The sequence below is a fragment of the Pleurodeles waltl genome, chromosome 9 (assembly GCF_031143425.1).
Source record: "Pleurodeles waltl isolate 20211129_DDA chromosome 9, aPleWal1.hap1.20221129, whole genome shotgun sequence".
Taxonomy (NCBI): domain Eukaryota; kingdom Metazoa; phylum Chordata; class Amphibia; order Caudata; family Salamandridae; genus Pleurodeles; species Pleurodeles waltl.
The window spans coordinates 326,572,429-326,589,072 of NC_090448.1; the positions used below are offsets into that span (position 1 = coordinate 326,572,429).

Here is a 16,644-nt window from a genome sequence, read left to right on the forward strand (position 1 = left end):
TCAAGGAACTGTATTTTAAGCTGAATCTTACAAAATCTTTATTACTGTATGTTAGATTTTTATTGTTTTGGTCTTGTTTACACAGATAAATATTGGCTATTTTTCAATTTGTAGTGTTTTCACTGTAATACTGTGTGTTATGTGCAAACGCTTTACACATCCTCTGAGATAAGCCTGACTACTCCTGCCAAGCTACCAAGGGGATGAACAGGGGTTATTTTAGGTTTGTAACTCACTTATCCTGACCAGAAGGAAGGGTCCCTACTTGGACAGAGCGCAAGCCACTGCCAACTAGAGACTTCAATTTCTAACATTGGTGGTCAGAGGTGAGGAAAGGACTTGCGTTTATACACGACCGACAGTAATTGGTGTACACTACTACCATATCGCAGACCACTACATAAACTTTTCATTTGGTCTATTTTTTTGCCTCAAGGTCAAGTTGAACTTCCTAATACATCATGTCGCGATCAGGAATATCATCAGTTACATCCCTGAAATTGTTTTTTGAGGAGGATAGGTTGGAAACCTACACTGTGAAGGAACTGAAGTCAGTTAGCAAGAGCCTCAAAGTCAAAGTCAGAGGTCTCACCAAAAAGGAGAAGCTACAAAAGGGGCTGAGGGCATGGGTAGCAGCCAGAAATGCCAGTGGCATTCTGAGGATCCGATTGGGGAGACCGTGGAGCCAAATCTCAAGATGTGCTAAGAATGCAGGAGCTGCTGGGGGGGAAGGTACCCTCCTAGTCAGGCAGCAGTAGTGCTTCCAAGGGTCTGATCTGACAAGAGCTAGAGGACAGAAGGGAAACTAGGAGACATCAGATCGAGATAGAGAGGTTAAAAATGGAGGACCAAAGAGAGAAGTGAGCCATGTAAGAAAGAAGGATGCTTTTAGACCAGGAGCTCAGAGTAAAGGAGCTGGATCAGAGGAGTAGATCCAGCAAAGTTGGTGGCGGCACTCACTGCACTCTGATAGAATAATGCACATTGCCAAGAATGTAGGAAGTGAGCACAAGCAGGGAGATGATATTGAGAGGTGGTTTCAGGGATGTGAGGCATCTATCCACCTGAATAGGGTCCCTGAGAAGAATAGGGGAGCAGGATTGTGGAACCACTTCACAGAGGACGGGAGGGACACATTGTTAGCTATGGGTAAGGCTGCACCTATTCTGACATGAAGGAGACCCTTTTTACTAGGTATGGTCTCACTCCGGAGAAGTACAGGTATCAGTTTAGAGGAAGTAAGAAAACCGATTCACAGACCTGGTTAGAATGTGTGGATTCTTTTTGCAGATCGGTGGACGTTTGGGTGAGGGCAGTAATGTCACAGATTTCTGGGGACTGTTAAATTTAATTGTATGTGAGCACCTGTCTAGTTGCGTTTTGCAGACCTGTGCCAGCACTTGACTGATGGAAAGCTGAATGACCCCAGGAAGCTTGCTCTGGAGGTGGACCAATGTGTGTGTATGAGGGTCTACAAGAAGGTGTATGAGGGAGGCTACGCCAAAGGTGGGCAGGGTCCCCAGAAACAGAGAGGGGGCAAGGGTAAGCAAAAGGAGTTCTCAAAAGGGTCCCAATCTAGTACCCAGGGTAAAACTTCCCACCCCCGGGAGATAAGAAACCATGCGTCTCCTCAGGAAAGTCTGCAGAGATGGGACCCGCAAATGTTTTGCTTGTGACCAGGTGGGCCAGTTGAGGGGGGATGCCCAATGTCCCAAGTGGACACAGCCACCCATTGTTGGTCAGACCAAGGAGTTGGCCAGTGTAGCGCTAGGGGAGGAGTTGGTCCCAAGTGGTATGGGGAACCAACTGAGATGACCCTTGTCTCACTAGGGGACAGTGAGATGGTTAACAGAAACCTTATGCCTGATAACACTAAAAAGTAAAGGGTGACCATCAATGGGCAGAGGCTGTCGGAGATACTGGAGCCAGTTTGACCACAGTCCGGTGTCACCTGGTGTTTGAGGAGCAGATAGTCTCTGGTGTGCTCTACCAAGTAGTTGCAGTAGACAACTCCGAGCACCAGTGTAGGGTGGTGCAGGTTACCTTTCAGTGGGGGAGGGTGGTCTCAGGTTCCGTGAGGGTAGCTATCCCACCATGCCTGTTGACTGTCTGCTGGGCAACGACCTGGAGACTTCTGCCTGGACAGAGGTGTAGCTCAGGTATCCACTGAGGATGTTGGGGTTGCCAGAGTGGGCGTGTGTGACCACACAGTCTATGGCAGCCAGTCAGGGTGATCAGAAGGACATGGAGCCTGTGACAGTGGCCCAAGTGCCTACCAAGAGAAAGGGCAGGGGGCACGAGAAACCCACCTCTGAAGTTCCCACTGTCCGGGAGGAGGCTAACCTTAAGGGGGACACCTTGAAACCTACAGGGGAGTAAGTGGCCGAACTTGGAGACTTACCTGAGCTGACCCATTGGCACAAAGAAGGGAGTCTCACCAGGAAGGAGTTCTGTGCAGAACAGAAGGTGTGCCCTACTCTCATGGGTCTTAGGCAACAGGCTGAAGACCAGGCAGTGGGTGCTGAGCCCAAGTCTGAATTGATCTATTAGGAGAATGGTTTCCTGCATAGCAAGACTAAGGTTGCTGAGCCTGGGCAGCCTGTATGCTGATGGTACCCCAGCGCTTCAGAGCCTTCCTACTGGGTTTGGCTCATGATGTGCCTCTGGCAGGACATTTGGGGCAGAGCAAGACCTTTGATATGGTTGTCACCCACTTTTACTGGCCCCAAATGAGAAAAAACGCTGATGCCTTTTGTAGGTCCTGCCAGACTTGCCAAGCGAGTGGCAAGAGTGGGGGAGATGTAAAGCTCCCCTGCAACCATACTCTGTCATGAGCACCCCTTTCGCGCAGGTGGGCACTGACATAGTAGGCCCTCTGGACCACAAGACAGCCCTGGGCAACAGGTTCATACTGGTCTTGGTGGATCATGAAACCTGGTACCCGGAAGCTATCCTTCTAAGGACAGTGATGGCGCCCGTCATGGCCCGGCCACTGATGGGGATCTTTACCCAAGTGGCTTTCCCCAAGTAGGTGGTATCTGACCAGGTTACCAACTTTATGTCCATGTACAGAAAGGCCATGTGGAAGGAGTGTGGGGAAAACTACAGGTTCACCAATCTTTACCACCCCCAAAGTAATGGATTGGTTGAGAGATTCACCTGAACCTTGAAAGGCATGATTGGGGGTCTGTCAGACTCCATGAGGCATAAGTAGGATGTCCTCTTGCCATGCCTTCTCTTTGCCTACATGGAAGTACCACAGAATGGGGTTGGCTTTAGCCCCTTTGAGCTGTTGTATGGGCACGCTGAGAGGGGACCTCTCAGTTTGGTGAAAGAGGTCTAGGAAGCTACACCAGGATGTATTTTGTTATATGCTGGCCTTCAGAAACTACACTGCCCGCTTCAGAAAAGAAACTCGCTTAGGCGAACCTGGAAGCAAGCCAGGAGGCAACGAATCGCTGGTACGACCAGAATACCACTCTGTTGAGTTTCAGCCTGGCCAAAAAGTGTAGGGCATGGCCCCAGTGGAGCCCTGTGCTCTACAGGGCAAGTGGACAGGGCAATTTAAGGTGAAGAAGCGCAACAGCAATGTCACCTACCTGGTGGACTTGCAGACAACTAGGAACCCCTTGAGGGTCATACATGTGGACCGCCTGAAACCCCACTTTGAGAGGTCTGAGTTAACCACGCTTCTGGCTACAGATTTTGGGATGGAAGAGAAGAGTGAGTCTCTACCCCAACCCCTAACTGCCGGAGAGCAGTGATCCTCCCCCCTCTAGAACAGTAGAGTGACTGTCACCTGTTAATGGGACAGTTTTCAACTCTGTTCTCACTCACTCCAGGTATTACCCATCTATGCATGCTTGATGTGGACACTGGGGACTGTCTACCTGTAAAACACAACGTTTACAGGCTAGCTGACAGAGTGAATGCCAGCATCAAGAATGAGGTATCCAGATGTTAGCTTTTGGGTGGTTGAAACCTCCAGCAGTCCGTGGTCCAGCCTAGTAGCTTTGGTACCTAAGGCTGCTGCATCAGGTGCCACACCCGAGCTACGGTTCTGTGTAGACTGCTGTGGGCTCAATGAGGTCACTAAAACTGATGCAGAAGGCAGGCCTCACTATTAAGCCCAATAAATGCCAGATAGGGCAGGGGTCGCTGGTATACGTGGGCCACCAGATGGGGAGTGATCAGGTGGTGCCCCTACAACCCAAGATTGACACCATTCTGGCTTGGGAACTCCCCAAGACCCAGACAGAGGTGAGATCCCTTTTAGGCCTCACCGGTTATTACAGGAGATTTGTCAAGGTCTATGGCACCATTGTTGCCCCCTTAACAAAGCTGACTTCCAAGAAGCAGACCAAATAAGTGATCTGGACAGAGGCTTGTCAGACCTCTTTTGATACACGGCACCCGTGCTGAAGTCACCAACTTCTCCAAGATATTCGTTCTGCAGATCGAGGCTTCAGAGCATGGTGTGCGGGCAGTTCTAGCACAGCTAAACAAAGAGGGCCCAGACCAGCCTGTTGCTTTCATTAACAGGAGACTACTTCCCGGGGAACAGAGGTGGAGCGCAACTGAAAGGGAAGCTTTTGCTGTGGTCTGGACTCTGAAGAAGCTAAGGTCCGACTTGTTTGCGACTCACTTCTGGGTTCAGATAGACCACAGGCCCCCCAGATGTGTGGGGTGAGAACCCAAAACTGTTAAGGTTGTCTATTTCCCTACAGGGGATGGACTTTACGGTGGAGCGTCGCCCTGGCACAGAACACGTTAACACTGATTGTCTGTCCAGGTTCTTCCGCCTTAGTGAGGAGAACTCCCATGAGGTTGGGTAGTTCTCCTTACTCTTAACTTGGGGGGTCATGTGTTGGACCTGCCATCTTTTGGCGTGTTTGCCTGCCTTTTTACTTTCTGGCTTCCACTTTTTATGTTATGCTGGACTTTGTTTTCACTGCTTTTTCATCTCTGTGCACTTTACCACTTCCGATTAGTGCTAATGTGCAAGTGCTTCCTATGTAAATTATGTTTATGATTGGTTATCCATGATTTACATATTTGATTTACTAGTAAGTCCCTAGTATAGTGTACCATGATTGCCCAAGGCCTGTAAATCAAATGCTTCTAGTGGCCCTGCCGCACTGGTTGTGCCACCCACAAAAGTAGCCTTCCAAAGGTGGCTCAGACCTGCCATAGCAGTGTCTGTGCACGCAGTTTTAAACTGCCACGTCGACCTGGCAAGTGCACCCACTTGCCAGGCCTAGTCCTTCCCTTTTATTGCATGTAAGTCACCAATAAGGTAGGTCCAGGCAGCCCCATGGGCAAGGTGCAGTGCATTTAGAAGGTAGAACATGTAGTAGTGTGTTTTTAAATGTTCTGATAGTGAAATACAGTGCATTTTGTTCTTCACTATTGAAAGGTCATCTCTTCCATGGTTTAACATGGGGTCTGCATTGAAACACCTTTCAAGGGTAGATTCCCATGGGAAGATGATAGAAAAATGGTGTTTGGGATCAATGAACTTACAATTTAAAATTACATCTTTTAGTGAAGGTGGTTTTTAAGTTGCATGCTTGAAAATGTCACTTTTAGCAAGTGGGCTCAATTCTTTCCTTAACCATTCTGTGCTTGCTTGTGGAATCCATGTCTGCGTAGCTGACAGCTGGGACCTCCTGCATATACTCTAGACAGTCACACAAAAGGAGCTTAGGTGTCTCTTGCATGGCTTGATAGGCCTTCCTGGGCTAGAGTGGTGAGAGGAGCTTAAACTTTCACATGAACAGAGCTGGACCTGTCCTGCACAAAGAAGTCTCTCCCTCCAGGAGAATGTCTGGGACAGAGCAGGAAACAAATGAATCTTGTGAGAAGGGAGGACTGTCTTTGAAGTTTGCCTACCTCAAAGGCCAGAACTAGTATAAGTAGTGGGGCCCTGACTCCAGAGATTTAGAGCTTTCTGGACTAAGGAACATGCCAAGAAGAACAGCTGGAAAAGCTGTCAGGAGGGACTTCCACTTTGCTGCATGCTTTGCTGTGTTGTGTTGGCCCGCTGCTTCTGTCTTGGCCAGTGAAAGGATTGGACTGAACTTTCTGCAACTTATTTCTTGAGTTTCTCCAAGGGCTTGAAGTAGAACTTGCCTCCCTTGTGAAGTCTCAGGAACATCAAAGACTTCAAGTTCATCTACCAACAGCACTGGGAACTGTGTGTTTTGTGCTTCAACAGAAGGAAAAACAACTAAGACGCAGCCAACGATACAGCTGCCTGCAATGTGACCTGACGGTACCACACGGAGCATTGCTTCGCTTCACAACGCAACCCTGGTCTCACAGACGCTGCCGCCTGGCTCTGTCACTGAGCCTCTGCTTGTGCTGTGACCTGTGGGCACCACATGTCGCATTGCTTCACACTGCAGCCCTGGTATCACTGACGATGACACTCCACACTGACAGCGCTGCGTGTACCGTGACCTGTGGACACCGCTCGTGAGGTACACGAAGCATCACCTGTCACACATGCAGCCTTGGTCCACTGACGGTGACATCGACTCCAGCCTCGTCAACCAATGCCGCTGCTTGCACAGCGATCTGTGGGCACATCATGATCCATCGCCCCACTTCGCACTGCAATCCTGGGTCAACTGAAGACAGTGCTTCACCAATGACGATGCCTCTGCCTGCACCACGACCTGGAGACACCACACGTCGCATCGCCCCACTTCACACTGCAGTCCTGGTTTCACTGGCGCCAGACACCATCACCGAGCTGCGGCCTTCACGTGACCTGTGGGCACCGCACGTCACATTGTCTCACTTAGCATTGCATCCAGACGCCACCGCTCCTGACTTAACTCTCACGGACTTCGATCTTCAATGTGTGTGACTTCAAGGGCCCTACGACTCCTGCACTGACTTCCCGAACTGACATCTGCTGACACAGCAACTTTGGATCTCATTGTAAGGTCCACGACACCCTGCATTTCTAAGGTACTGTTTGCGGGTCTTCCCAACATGGTAGCTGGCCCACGACCTCGCAGTTGGTTTGGACTGTTGGATTTGTTGTTCACGACACCATGATAGCCACAGATGAATCTATCATCTTCAAGGAACTGTATTATAAGCTGATTCTTACAAGATTCGTACCTTTATTACTGTAGGTTGGATTTCTATCATTTCGGTCTTGTTTTACAGATGAAAATTGGCTATTTTTCTAAAACTGGTGTGATGTCAATTTGTAGTGTTTGTTTTCACTGTATCACTGTGTGTTATGTGCAACCGCTTTACACATTGCCTCTGAGATAAGTCTGACTGCCCATGCCAAGCTACTAAGAGGGAGAGAAGGGGTTATTTTAGGTGTGTCCCTTATCCTGACTGGAAGGAAGGGTCCCTACTTGGCAGTGGCTTGTGCCCTGTCCAACTAGAGACTCCCGCTTCTAACAGAGGAGCAGTCACCATCCTCCCAGAGACCACCTGTACCTTTAAAGTGAGTACCTTGTGACCCTCTGGCAGTGTTGTACCTAGGTACCAGTGAAAGATGCCCAAATCTAATCCATCAATCTTGAAGTCCTCATTGTATCGATGCTGCTGCTAATGGCGCCTTGAAGCAGATGCTGAGTTAAGACAGGGAGCACTGCTTTCTGCAGGGCTATCAGCAGAATCATCTTGTACTCCATGTAATGCTTTCCGTATTCCATGCCAGGATACCCCCTTGATATGTGTGTGTTACAAGCATTAATAACATAACACCACTGTTGTTATAGTTAAGGGGGGTATTCCCAAATGAGTCGGGTACAACAAACATTGCAGCACCTCGAGAAGTAGTAGCCAATGGTGGTGGTATGCATAAGCACCCAATTAGATTAGGACATGTGAGAATCTCTATGCGAGCAAGTAGATCTAAGCCTCAACAGCACCTCACTTCATATTCAGCATTGCTAGACCTTGCAAGCACCGTGGAGGGGCTCCAGTATTATGCATGTTATGCACGTAGCTATTATCATTTGCAGAGCTGGCAACAGAGTTAGGCATGTGACAGAGACAGGCATGGAGCTGCTGTAGTCCGACTTGTGGTGTTCTCCTGAAAAGAATGGACCCTAAAAAAGCACCATGCGGCCTCATTTGAAAACACTTTTTGAGGATGTCCCCCTACCTCACTGAACCTTCTGGTGAAAAAACATAACTCACTGAGTTCATAGTGTTGTTCAGAGACTCAGGGATATTTTATTTTGGGATAAACTATGCCAGTTTGTGAGCAGATGGTCAATACTAATGAAATGCTCCTTCCATTTTGGACCCTTAATTTGAGGTTAAGCAAAAGTACAGGTTTTGCCTCTATTCATATTTGAGAAAGTAATTTTTTGACTTAGGCCTACTTTCTACCTTCTTCACCACACTATTCATTCTTTCTGATGGTGTAGTAGGAATGAATTCAGAATTTTATTCATACCCATAATAAATATTTTGAGTATAGTGGCAAACAATCCAACTGTGTAATAAGGGATCATGTTCGAAGAGCTGGTGTAAGATTATTATTTTTTTCAATAAAAATTAGTAACAAATAACAAAAACAAATATAAAGCTGAAATGAGAATCTTCTGGTAATTAAAATGTTTTTCCAACTTGGACTTTAGAGTAGAATGCATTTGATTTGATGGATCTCTGGAAAGTCACAACAAGGTGGGAATCTGTTGACTAAAAGGAAAATAATGGGAGCATTTCAGGGACTGATTCCCTTACTAAGGATACCTTGAGTGCTAGGAGTGAAGCAGCTGGCAGTTTCTCTACTACGTTTGCTCATGTCTCATGAAAATGTGGTAAAAGGCAGCTGGTTGTGAGGGTGACATATTCTTTTCAATAAGGAGCATCTCTGTCTAGTTCTTAAAAGATTCCAAACTCATATGATGCTGGTGTAGCTTATGGGTTGGTACAGAGGGGAAGATCCAGCACCAGTGGCGGGTTCTAGATTTTGTTTGAGGGCAAAGTTAGGCAAATGCACTACAACCTTCAATATATTTCAATCAAAGTTCTTTTGGCCAAAGAAATCTCATTTTGTCTATGGTGACAGATAAATATTAAGTTTAAATTATGGCCTGCAATGGCAAGAAAGCCATGAAAAAACAAAAATATAGGAATTAAAGCCACTTACTGGAGGTACTGATTAACACTCTCTGCTGGCTGCTTGAACAGACCTTCAAACTCATCTCGAGCCCACTAGACGTGAAACAAAGAACAAAAAAGAAAGAGAACATATTGTGAGGATTAAGTGTTAGGGTTAACTTTACAAACATGCTGCTGCACATGTAACCACCTTAGAAGTAGAATGACTGCAGCTACGTTAACATAATCCAGTGTCAGGCTAGTGGCAAAAAAAGGATGTAATGCCAAATTTTTAAAAATCAAATATGAGTTGACGCAGTGAAGGTACAAAGGGGCATAAGGAAAATGTTACTTACGCAGTATGTACCGGTTCATAGTGGGCAGTGCTGTAGCTTCACCATGCTCTTCATACTCCCTGCCATTTAGTGTTGGACTTGGACATTTGAGAGTTGTTTTTTTCCCTAAGAAGTCCTCTGAGCCACAAGAGATTGGACACATGTAAATGAACAGCACTAAAGGCTAACAACAGGTTTTTCCAGGGCAAATAACATTTTCCGTTCGTAGCATATGTGGCTGTAGATAACCATACATTGTAAAGAATGTAATGCAGTGCTCTCTATAAGCAGTGACTAAAAAGTAGATGATGCCGATGTCTGAGTCAAAGTTCTTAAAACTGCCAGTGGGTTCAAATGTTCAGATAGTAGTGCTTAGTAAAAGTGAGTGGGTTTCACAAGCTGGTCACTTTGCAGATGTCAACTAGTGCAATGTTTCGTAAGAAAGCCATAGTTGCCCCCTTCTTACAAGTGGATTGTGGCCTGGGAGGTACAGGTAAGGCTCTTGTAGCTTTGTGGTGGCAAGTTTGGATATACTTAACTATCCATTTTACTGTGCGTTTCTTAGAAATGTGATGACCCTTGCAAGATTTCATGAAGGGTACAAAGAGCTAATGAGACTTGCGTAAAGGCTTGGTTCTGTCAATGTAGTATATAAGAGTTCTTTTGACATCTACCATTTGTAAAGCTCTTTCCGCTACTGAATCTGGTTGCAAAAAGAAGACTGGGAGGGCTTTGGTCCGATTAAGGTGAAACAGTGAAACCACCTTTAGGAGAAATTTGGGACTGATCCTGAGATAACTCCATCTTGGTGAAGCTGAATGAATGATTCTTGTAGAGCGAGTACTTGAAGCTCACTAATTGACCTGAGGAATGTTATGGTCACTATGCAGGCTACCGCCCAGGAAATTAAATGTAGGAGACATGAGAGTAAAGGTTCAAACGGTGGCCTCATGTGGAATAGATTAAGAGGTATTTGAGGTGTCTGACCCTCCTAAGACCCTCCACGAAAGCCTTGATTACTAGGATTTTAAGAGGGATAAAAGTTTCCTGTTTTGCATTTAAGCTGCTCCAGTAGCCAGGTGTAGGCATATTGATGTTTATGCAAAGTCTAATTTCTGCAGATGTAAAGAACAGCAGATGATGTCCTGAAGGTTAGCTTTCAGGGGGTAATTTTTTGGGGGGCAAATTCTTTTGGGGGAGGAGGGCACTAATGGTAAAACTTTTTCCACTTGCAGTGCAACAAGTTCATGTGGTGGGTCTGCGTGCCTTCAGCCTCACTAGGCTGAGCTGCCCGAGGTCTGCGTGTCTGATCTGGCCTTGTCTCTAGGTGAGAAGATCCAGCCTGAGGGAATGCTTCTCGTCGGTATTAAAGCATTTCCAGGAGCATGGAGTACAGGGTTGTCTGGCCCAGGTTGGGTCAAGGACACTTGTCTCATCTTCCTCACCATGTGGGTTGGGGTGGGAAAGAAGAGAATTGGCAAAGATCTGTGACCATTTCAACCACCGTGCACTGCTCATGAATTGTGGCATGGGTACCTGCAGGGGACGTTTTGTCTTTTTTTCCATTTTCAGGAGTGGCCCACATGTCTTTTTGTGGAGTGACTCAATGCTGGAAGTACCCATGGGTGGAGTTACCACTTGTGAACCTGTTGGTGAATCCAGATGAGTAGATTGGCAAAGTCACTGTCCACCCCTAGATGATGTTTCACTAGGAGTTAAATGTCATGATGAATCGCCAAATGCCAACTTCTCTGTGCTAGTGCTAAAAGCTGAGGAGTGAAGACCATTCTCTTTCTGCAGATAATATATTGCTGTCATATTGTCTGTCTTGATAAGGACTACATTCCCCCAAATGACCTTGAAGAAGGCTTTCAGGGCTAGCATAGAGCCACTAGTTCTAGGTAATCGGTGTAGCAGCCCTGGTGTTGAAAGGCCTATCCGGTATGCATAGTCATGGCCCAATATGTGCTCCCCAGCCTGTGAGGAAGGAATGCATGGTAATGGTCATCCGCAGAAGTGGGAAAGAGAAAGGCCTGCCCTGCAACAAGTTGTTATTGTTCCACCAGTGCAGATGGCAGTGAGTACAGTCCTACCAACCATAGATCTTTCCAGTGACCCTATGTTTGTGACCACCGCCACACAAGACACTCTTATGCGAGGAGCATGTGAAGCCTAGCATGTGGTACGATGAAACTGCACAAAGCCATCACTTGAGAAGCTGCATCATGGTTCTGACCGTGAACTGACATTTGTGCTGAAATGGAGTTAGCATCTGCTGGAACGGCAACACATTCTGGTCATTTGGGTAGGTTTCCCCCCCCTGTCAACCCTGTTCCACACAGCTCCCAGTAAGGAATGGATCTGCTGCGGTTGGAGGTGGGACCTGGTAGCACTTATGGTCAATCTTAAGCTGTGAAGCATGGGAATCGCTGTGTGTGTGTGTGCTAGGCATTGCTGTCAACCAATTATCAAGATAGGCGAAGACATGAATGTCGAGTCTTCCACTGATGGGTGGCCACTAGGGCTAGGCACTTCGTGAACATGACTGGTGCAGTGGTGACCCTTAAAAGAAGTACTTGTAACTGCTAGAGATGTCCACTTACCACAAAGCACATCAGCATATGGAATTAGGTGTCTTTGAGGTCAAGTGCCATCATGTAGCCGTCTCAGAGCAGAGGGATCATGTCCTAAAAGGTTGTAATATGGAAATGTGCTGGCAGGATGTATCTGTTGAGAGGCCTGAAGTAAGGTCCAGGATGGGCCTGAGCTAGCTGTCCTCCTTTCCTGTTATGGCATGTCGGGACGCCATCACTCATTGCAATGAGTCTGCGGGGTGGAATTTTGGAGGCGTTGTGAGAAGTTTGAGGCAGCAGCTGTGGCGATCCACTGCTATAACCCACTGGTCTGATGCGATTTCCTTCCAGTGAGAAAGGAGATCTTGTATTCTCCCTCTACTGGTATCATGTGAGTCGAGTGGAGGTAGGGAGCGTCACTGGTTATAGGTGGCAGCTTCTTTACTGGAGCTACCTTTGCTCTTACCCTTGTTGTTTACCCTGTATGCACTCCTGGTTTATACTGTCCTGTCAGAAAGTGTACAGCAGTCTTTTATATAACTACACCTGGTCTAGAGTTGTAGCTTAGGTGCCACCTCTGGGCAGTTGTTTATAAAATGTGCCTCTTGTAGCTGGAGTTTGAAGGGAACCTTTGGACTTAGAAATCTGTGTCTTTATTTATCTCTCCCATGTCTTTTTTATCTTCTCCATAGAGGTGCTGCCTGTTGACCAACAGGAGGCTGAGGAGATGCTGTTGGACTTGGGGTTTGAACCAGACGATGAGTAGCCAGGCATGTCTTCTGATGACTTTAGAGTTAATGCCCCTGGCAGCTGTACCCACAAAGTCAAGAGTGCAACAAATATTTGGTCAGAATGTGTTTCAGGTGAGAGACGGCAACACAAAGTGTGGGGGAGCGGGACAATTGAAGTACAGGAGGTGGACACCTGGAAACACATGCACTCTTAAATACAAAAGAAAACCCTACACAAGGGACTGGACAAAAAGTAATCTATTGAGAGTGACAATAAAGCCAGCCAATGACAAGCAGTGGATCGGCTATAACCCCACTGTAATTTCACAATAAATATTTCACAAAAGGATAGCTTGTGTTTTGTGATAGGCCTGACCTAAAATGAGGAGGCAAATGAATTGGTGCCTATACTTTAACAGATACACTTAATCCATAAATGTCCAAAGAAACAAACAGTAAGAAAGGAGAGCGTTTGTGGTAGGAACACACCAAGTTACAGGATTACTAATGATCTGTAGCACATTTGACAGCATCATTGAAAACAGCATTTGACAACAAGGTTTTTCAGTCTAATTTTGGGAAAGCTTATATCAAAATCTTAAACAATCCAACTGTACAAAAGGCAAGAAGACAAAGAGCCAGGGCTTTGGAATGGACTAACCCAGTGTATGGACCCAACACCCTACCTGTCCTCTGGCTCTATCCTGCGACCAGCCAGCCAGAGGCACTGTTGTTTGCTCTTACAGATGGCCTACATTTGTGATCACCGAGGGTATGCTGTGGCTTTTCAAATCAATTCATAAAGCTTTATTCGGCACATATAAATGACCATAAAAGCATGAACAAAGAAGAGAAAAAAAAAAGACAACAGTACATATTTACAAACACATTGCAATTAAAACTTACAGTTATTAATTATAGTTAATGGCTCATTGAGTAATACATATGGTCATTCATAAATATATAAAAAGAATAATAAAATACATTAAAAACTCATACTTTTCCTGGAATTGATGCACTGATTTAAAAAGGTGGCAGTATAAAAACAAATATCTGCCGATTGCAGATTAAAAATTAAAGCCATGGCATGTTTAAATGTACGTGTTCCGTATTTAACAAATAGAGGTTTCAAAAATACTATACGAAAACATGTATACAGTTTACAGAACAGCAGAAGGTGCACAGTGCTCTGTGTAGATACATTATCGCACCTACATGGCCCAATCGGGTGTTTCTTAATGTTTGGATGGGCTACTAAACAATGTGCCATCCCAAATCTTAGTCTGGTTAGCACGAATTTATGTGAATTCCTAGTCACCATAGTTAGGTAAGATGGAAAACCCTCCATTAAATTGTATCTATTATAAAAAATTACGGAGGACAATGATCCGGCTATAGTTGCTCGTTTCCTTTCTGCATAAGTTAGAAATATACTTTTCATTTCTGATTTGGAGATCGTGGTTGCTGCACTAGGATTATTTAAAATATTCAGATTAAAAATGTCTGAAAAACAGACAACAACATATTTAACCCAGGGAATATCTCGATATTTATCCAAACGTAGGCAATCCTCAACAATAGTTCTGTTAAGTAGCTTCTCATCGCCAAGCCAAAAAGACCACCAGACCATCAATGGTTTAAGTGATATCAGATCAGTTAAATAATTAATGGCTAATTCGCGATGGCTTAATTCAGTTGAGGCAGAGATGGGCAAAAACAGGAGCTTTTTTAAAAACATATTTTCCTCCAACTGTAAGTTGTAGGTACAGCTATAACCCCATACTCCTGCCCCATACAGAGCAATAGTCACACATCTAGCTTGGTAAATCTTGAGCATATCCCTGGTTCGACGATCCCCAACTTTTGCAGCAAATCTATAAATACCATAAGCATTTTTTGCCATTTTATTCCGGATATTATTAAATTCATTGTTCCATTTCCTGTCGTTAGAGAAGGTAATACCTAGGTAACAAAATGTATCCACCTGTTGCACCTTTTCGCTGTCTATAAAGAAGGCATTTAACGTTTTGGCTTTAGCTCCGCAGGTCATGGTATGCGTTTTTCCCTTATTAATTACTAGTTTTCTATCTTTAATAAAGGAGGAAAAACTATCCATTAGTCGTTGTAATCCGACAGGTGTTCGAGAGAGTAAAACAGCGTCGTCGGCATATAGTAACACCGGCACCGGAACACCATTGATCTGAGGAGCATCAGCATTAACCTTTTTTAAAATATCATCAATTCCATTAATAAATAAAATAAATAAGAGAGGTGCCAAAACACAACCCTGTCTAATTCCTCGTGTAACACAGATTTTTGGAGTACATTCTCCTCTGGTTCCAAAACGTACGTTGGTTTTCAATTTATCGTATAACCTAGCGAGGAAAAAGATTATGCCTTCTGGGGCTCCTAAATTTAACAGAGTTGGCCATAAAATGGAATGATCTACCATATCGAATGCGCTGCTCAGGTCAGCAAAACAAAGATACAGGGAACCGGGTTTCGCTTCAGTATACTTCCCGATCAGTAGATCAAGATTGATGCACTGGTCGAGCGTACCTCGTCCCTTCCTAAAACCATACTGGCTATCAGCCAGTATGCTATCCTGCTCAGCCCATTCCTCTAATCTTACTAACATCACTCTACTCATAACCTTGACTGAAGAGTCAAGGAGAGAGATCGGGCGGTAATTCTTAGCATCAGATCTACTTCCCTTTTTATGAATTGGCACAATGATTGATTCACCCCAAGTTACAGGGGCCTCGGCACACACAGCAACATTAAAAACAATGGTTAAAAGGGGGCCCCAGACATCTGGCGCAGCTTTATAAACGTCTATAGGTACCCCGTCCGGGCCCTGAGCTTTCCCTCCTTTGCTAGCCCGTATACCATATTTGACCTCACTAACGGATATATCCAAAGGCAGAGTAGGCCACTTATTGGGACTAGGATCATTGTCTTTATCAGAGTCAAAAATGCTGGAGAAATGTGCAATCCAACCCTCGCTAGAAACATTAGAAGTCAACTGTGGTGTTTTTTCATCCCTTAGAAAAGGCGAGTTGACCGTGGCCCAAAATAATGTACAATTTGATAATTCAGCAGCTTGGTTGAGGGAATCCCAAGCCTGTTGCTGCAGTTCACCCTTCCTCTGTTTGAGCGCACATTTATATTCCATTCTTAATTTATTTACCAGTTTTTTGTCCCTGGGCCTTGCTGCTAAAGCCTGCTTGAGGCCAGTTAGTGCGGAAGTGCAAAGGTGATTAAACCATCTCGGTCCGTTCCTACTTTGCCTACTATTGCGACTGGTAAACTTGGCATCAATAGCTTTATTAATTTGGTTAAAACAATATAAAACCCTCTCAGAGTCAGAACTATTTTTTAAAATAGAAGCAATGTCCAGCAGGCTCTCATTAATTATGGAGCTAGTTAAATCATCGGCTCTTTCACCAATCCATCTTAGCCTTACACCGTTAGTCCTATGTGGTTCTACATTAGAAATAATAATTCCCACATCCACCGAACTACCGGCCCAAAGGGTAGTGTCCAGAATAATACGGTTGTGGTCACTTAGGGTAGTTACTTCAATTCTTGGTGGATCACAGTAAGAACTAATATTAGAAGATGTGATCACATGGTCAATGACCGAGCTGGTGTGCCAATTTTTAAAAGTGGGAATGGGTAAACCATTAACATCTTTACAGCACTCCACTATTTCCAGGTCATAGCAGCCCATGAACTTATGCAGTGCTTCCCCATAACTATTATGTCCAAAATGCGGGACATCCCAGCCGGCACTGTTAGTAACCCCACAAACCCTTTGTGTAGACAAATCGCACAAAGTAGTATTGAAGTCCCCTACCCAGATGAAGTCAAATACAACATTCTGTTCCAGACATAGATTTTCGACAGCGCCGGCTA

General features: G+C 45.3%; 1 protein-coding gene across 4 annotated transcripts in view; it reads right to left on the reverse strand.

The window, feature by feature from the left end:
- Window positions 1-16,644, reverse strand: part of UBA7 (ubiquitin like modifier activating enzyme 7) — a 912,980-nt gene that overhangs the window by 599,151 nt on the left and 297,185 nt on the right. For all 4 annotated transcript variants that reach the window (XM_069206847.1, XM_069206846.1, XM_069206844.1 and 1 more), the window contains one exon: window positions 9,137-9,201. In XM_069206847.1, the coding sequence (XP_069062948.1) occupies window positions 9,137-9,201 (65 nt within the window). The remainder of the gene's footprint in view (window positions 1-9,136; window positions 9,202-16,644) is intronic.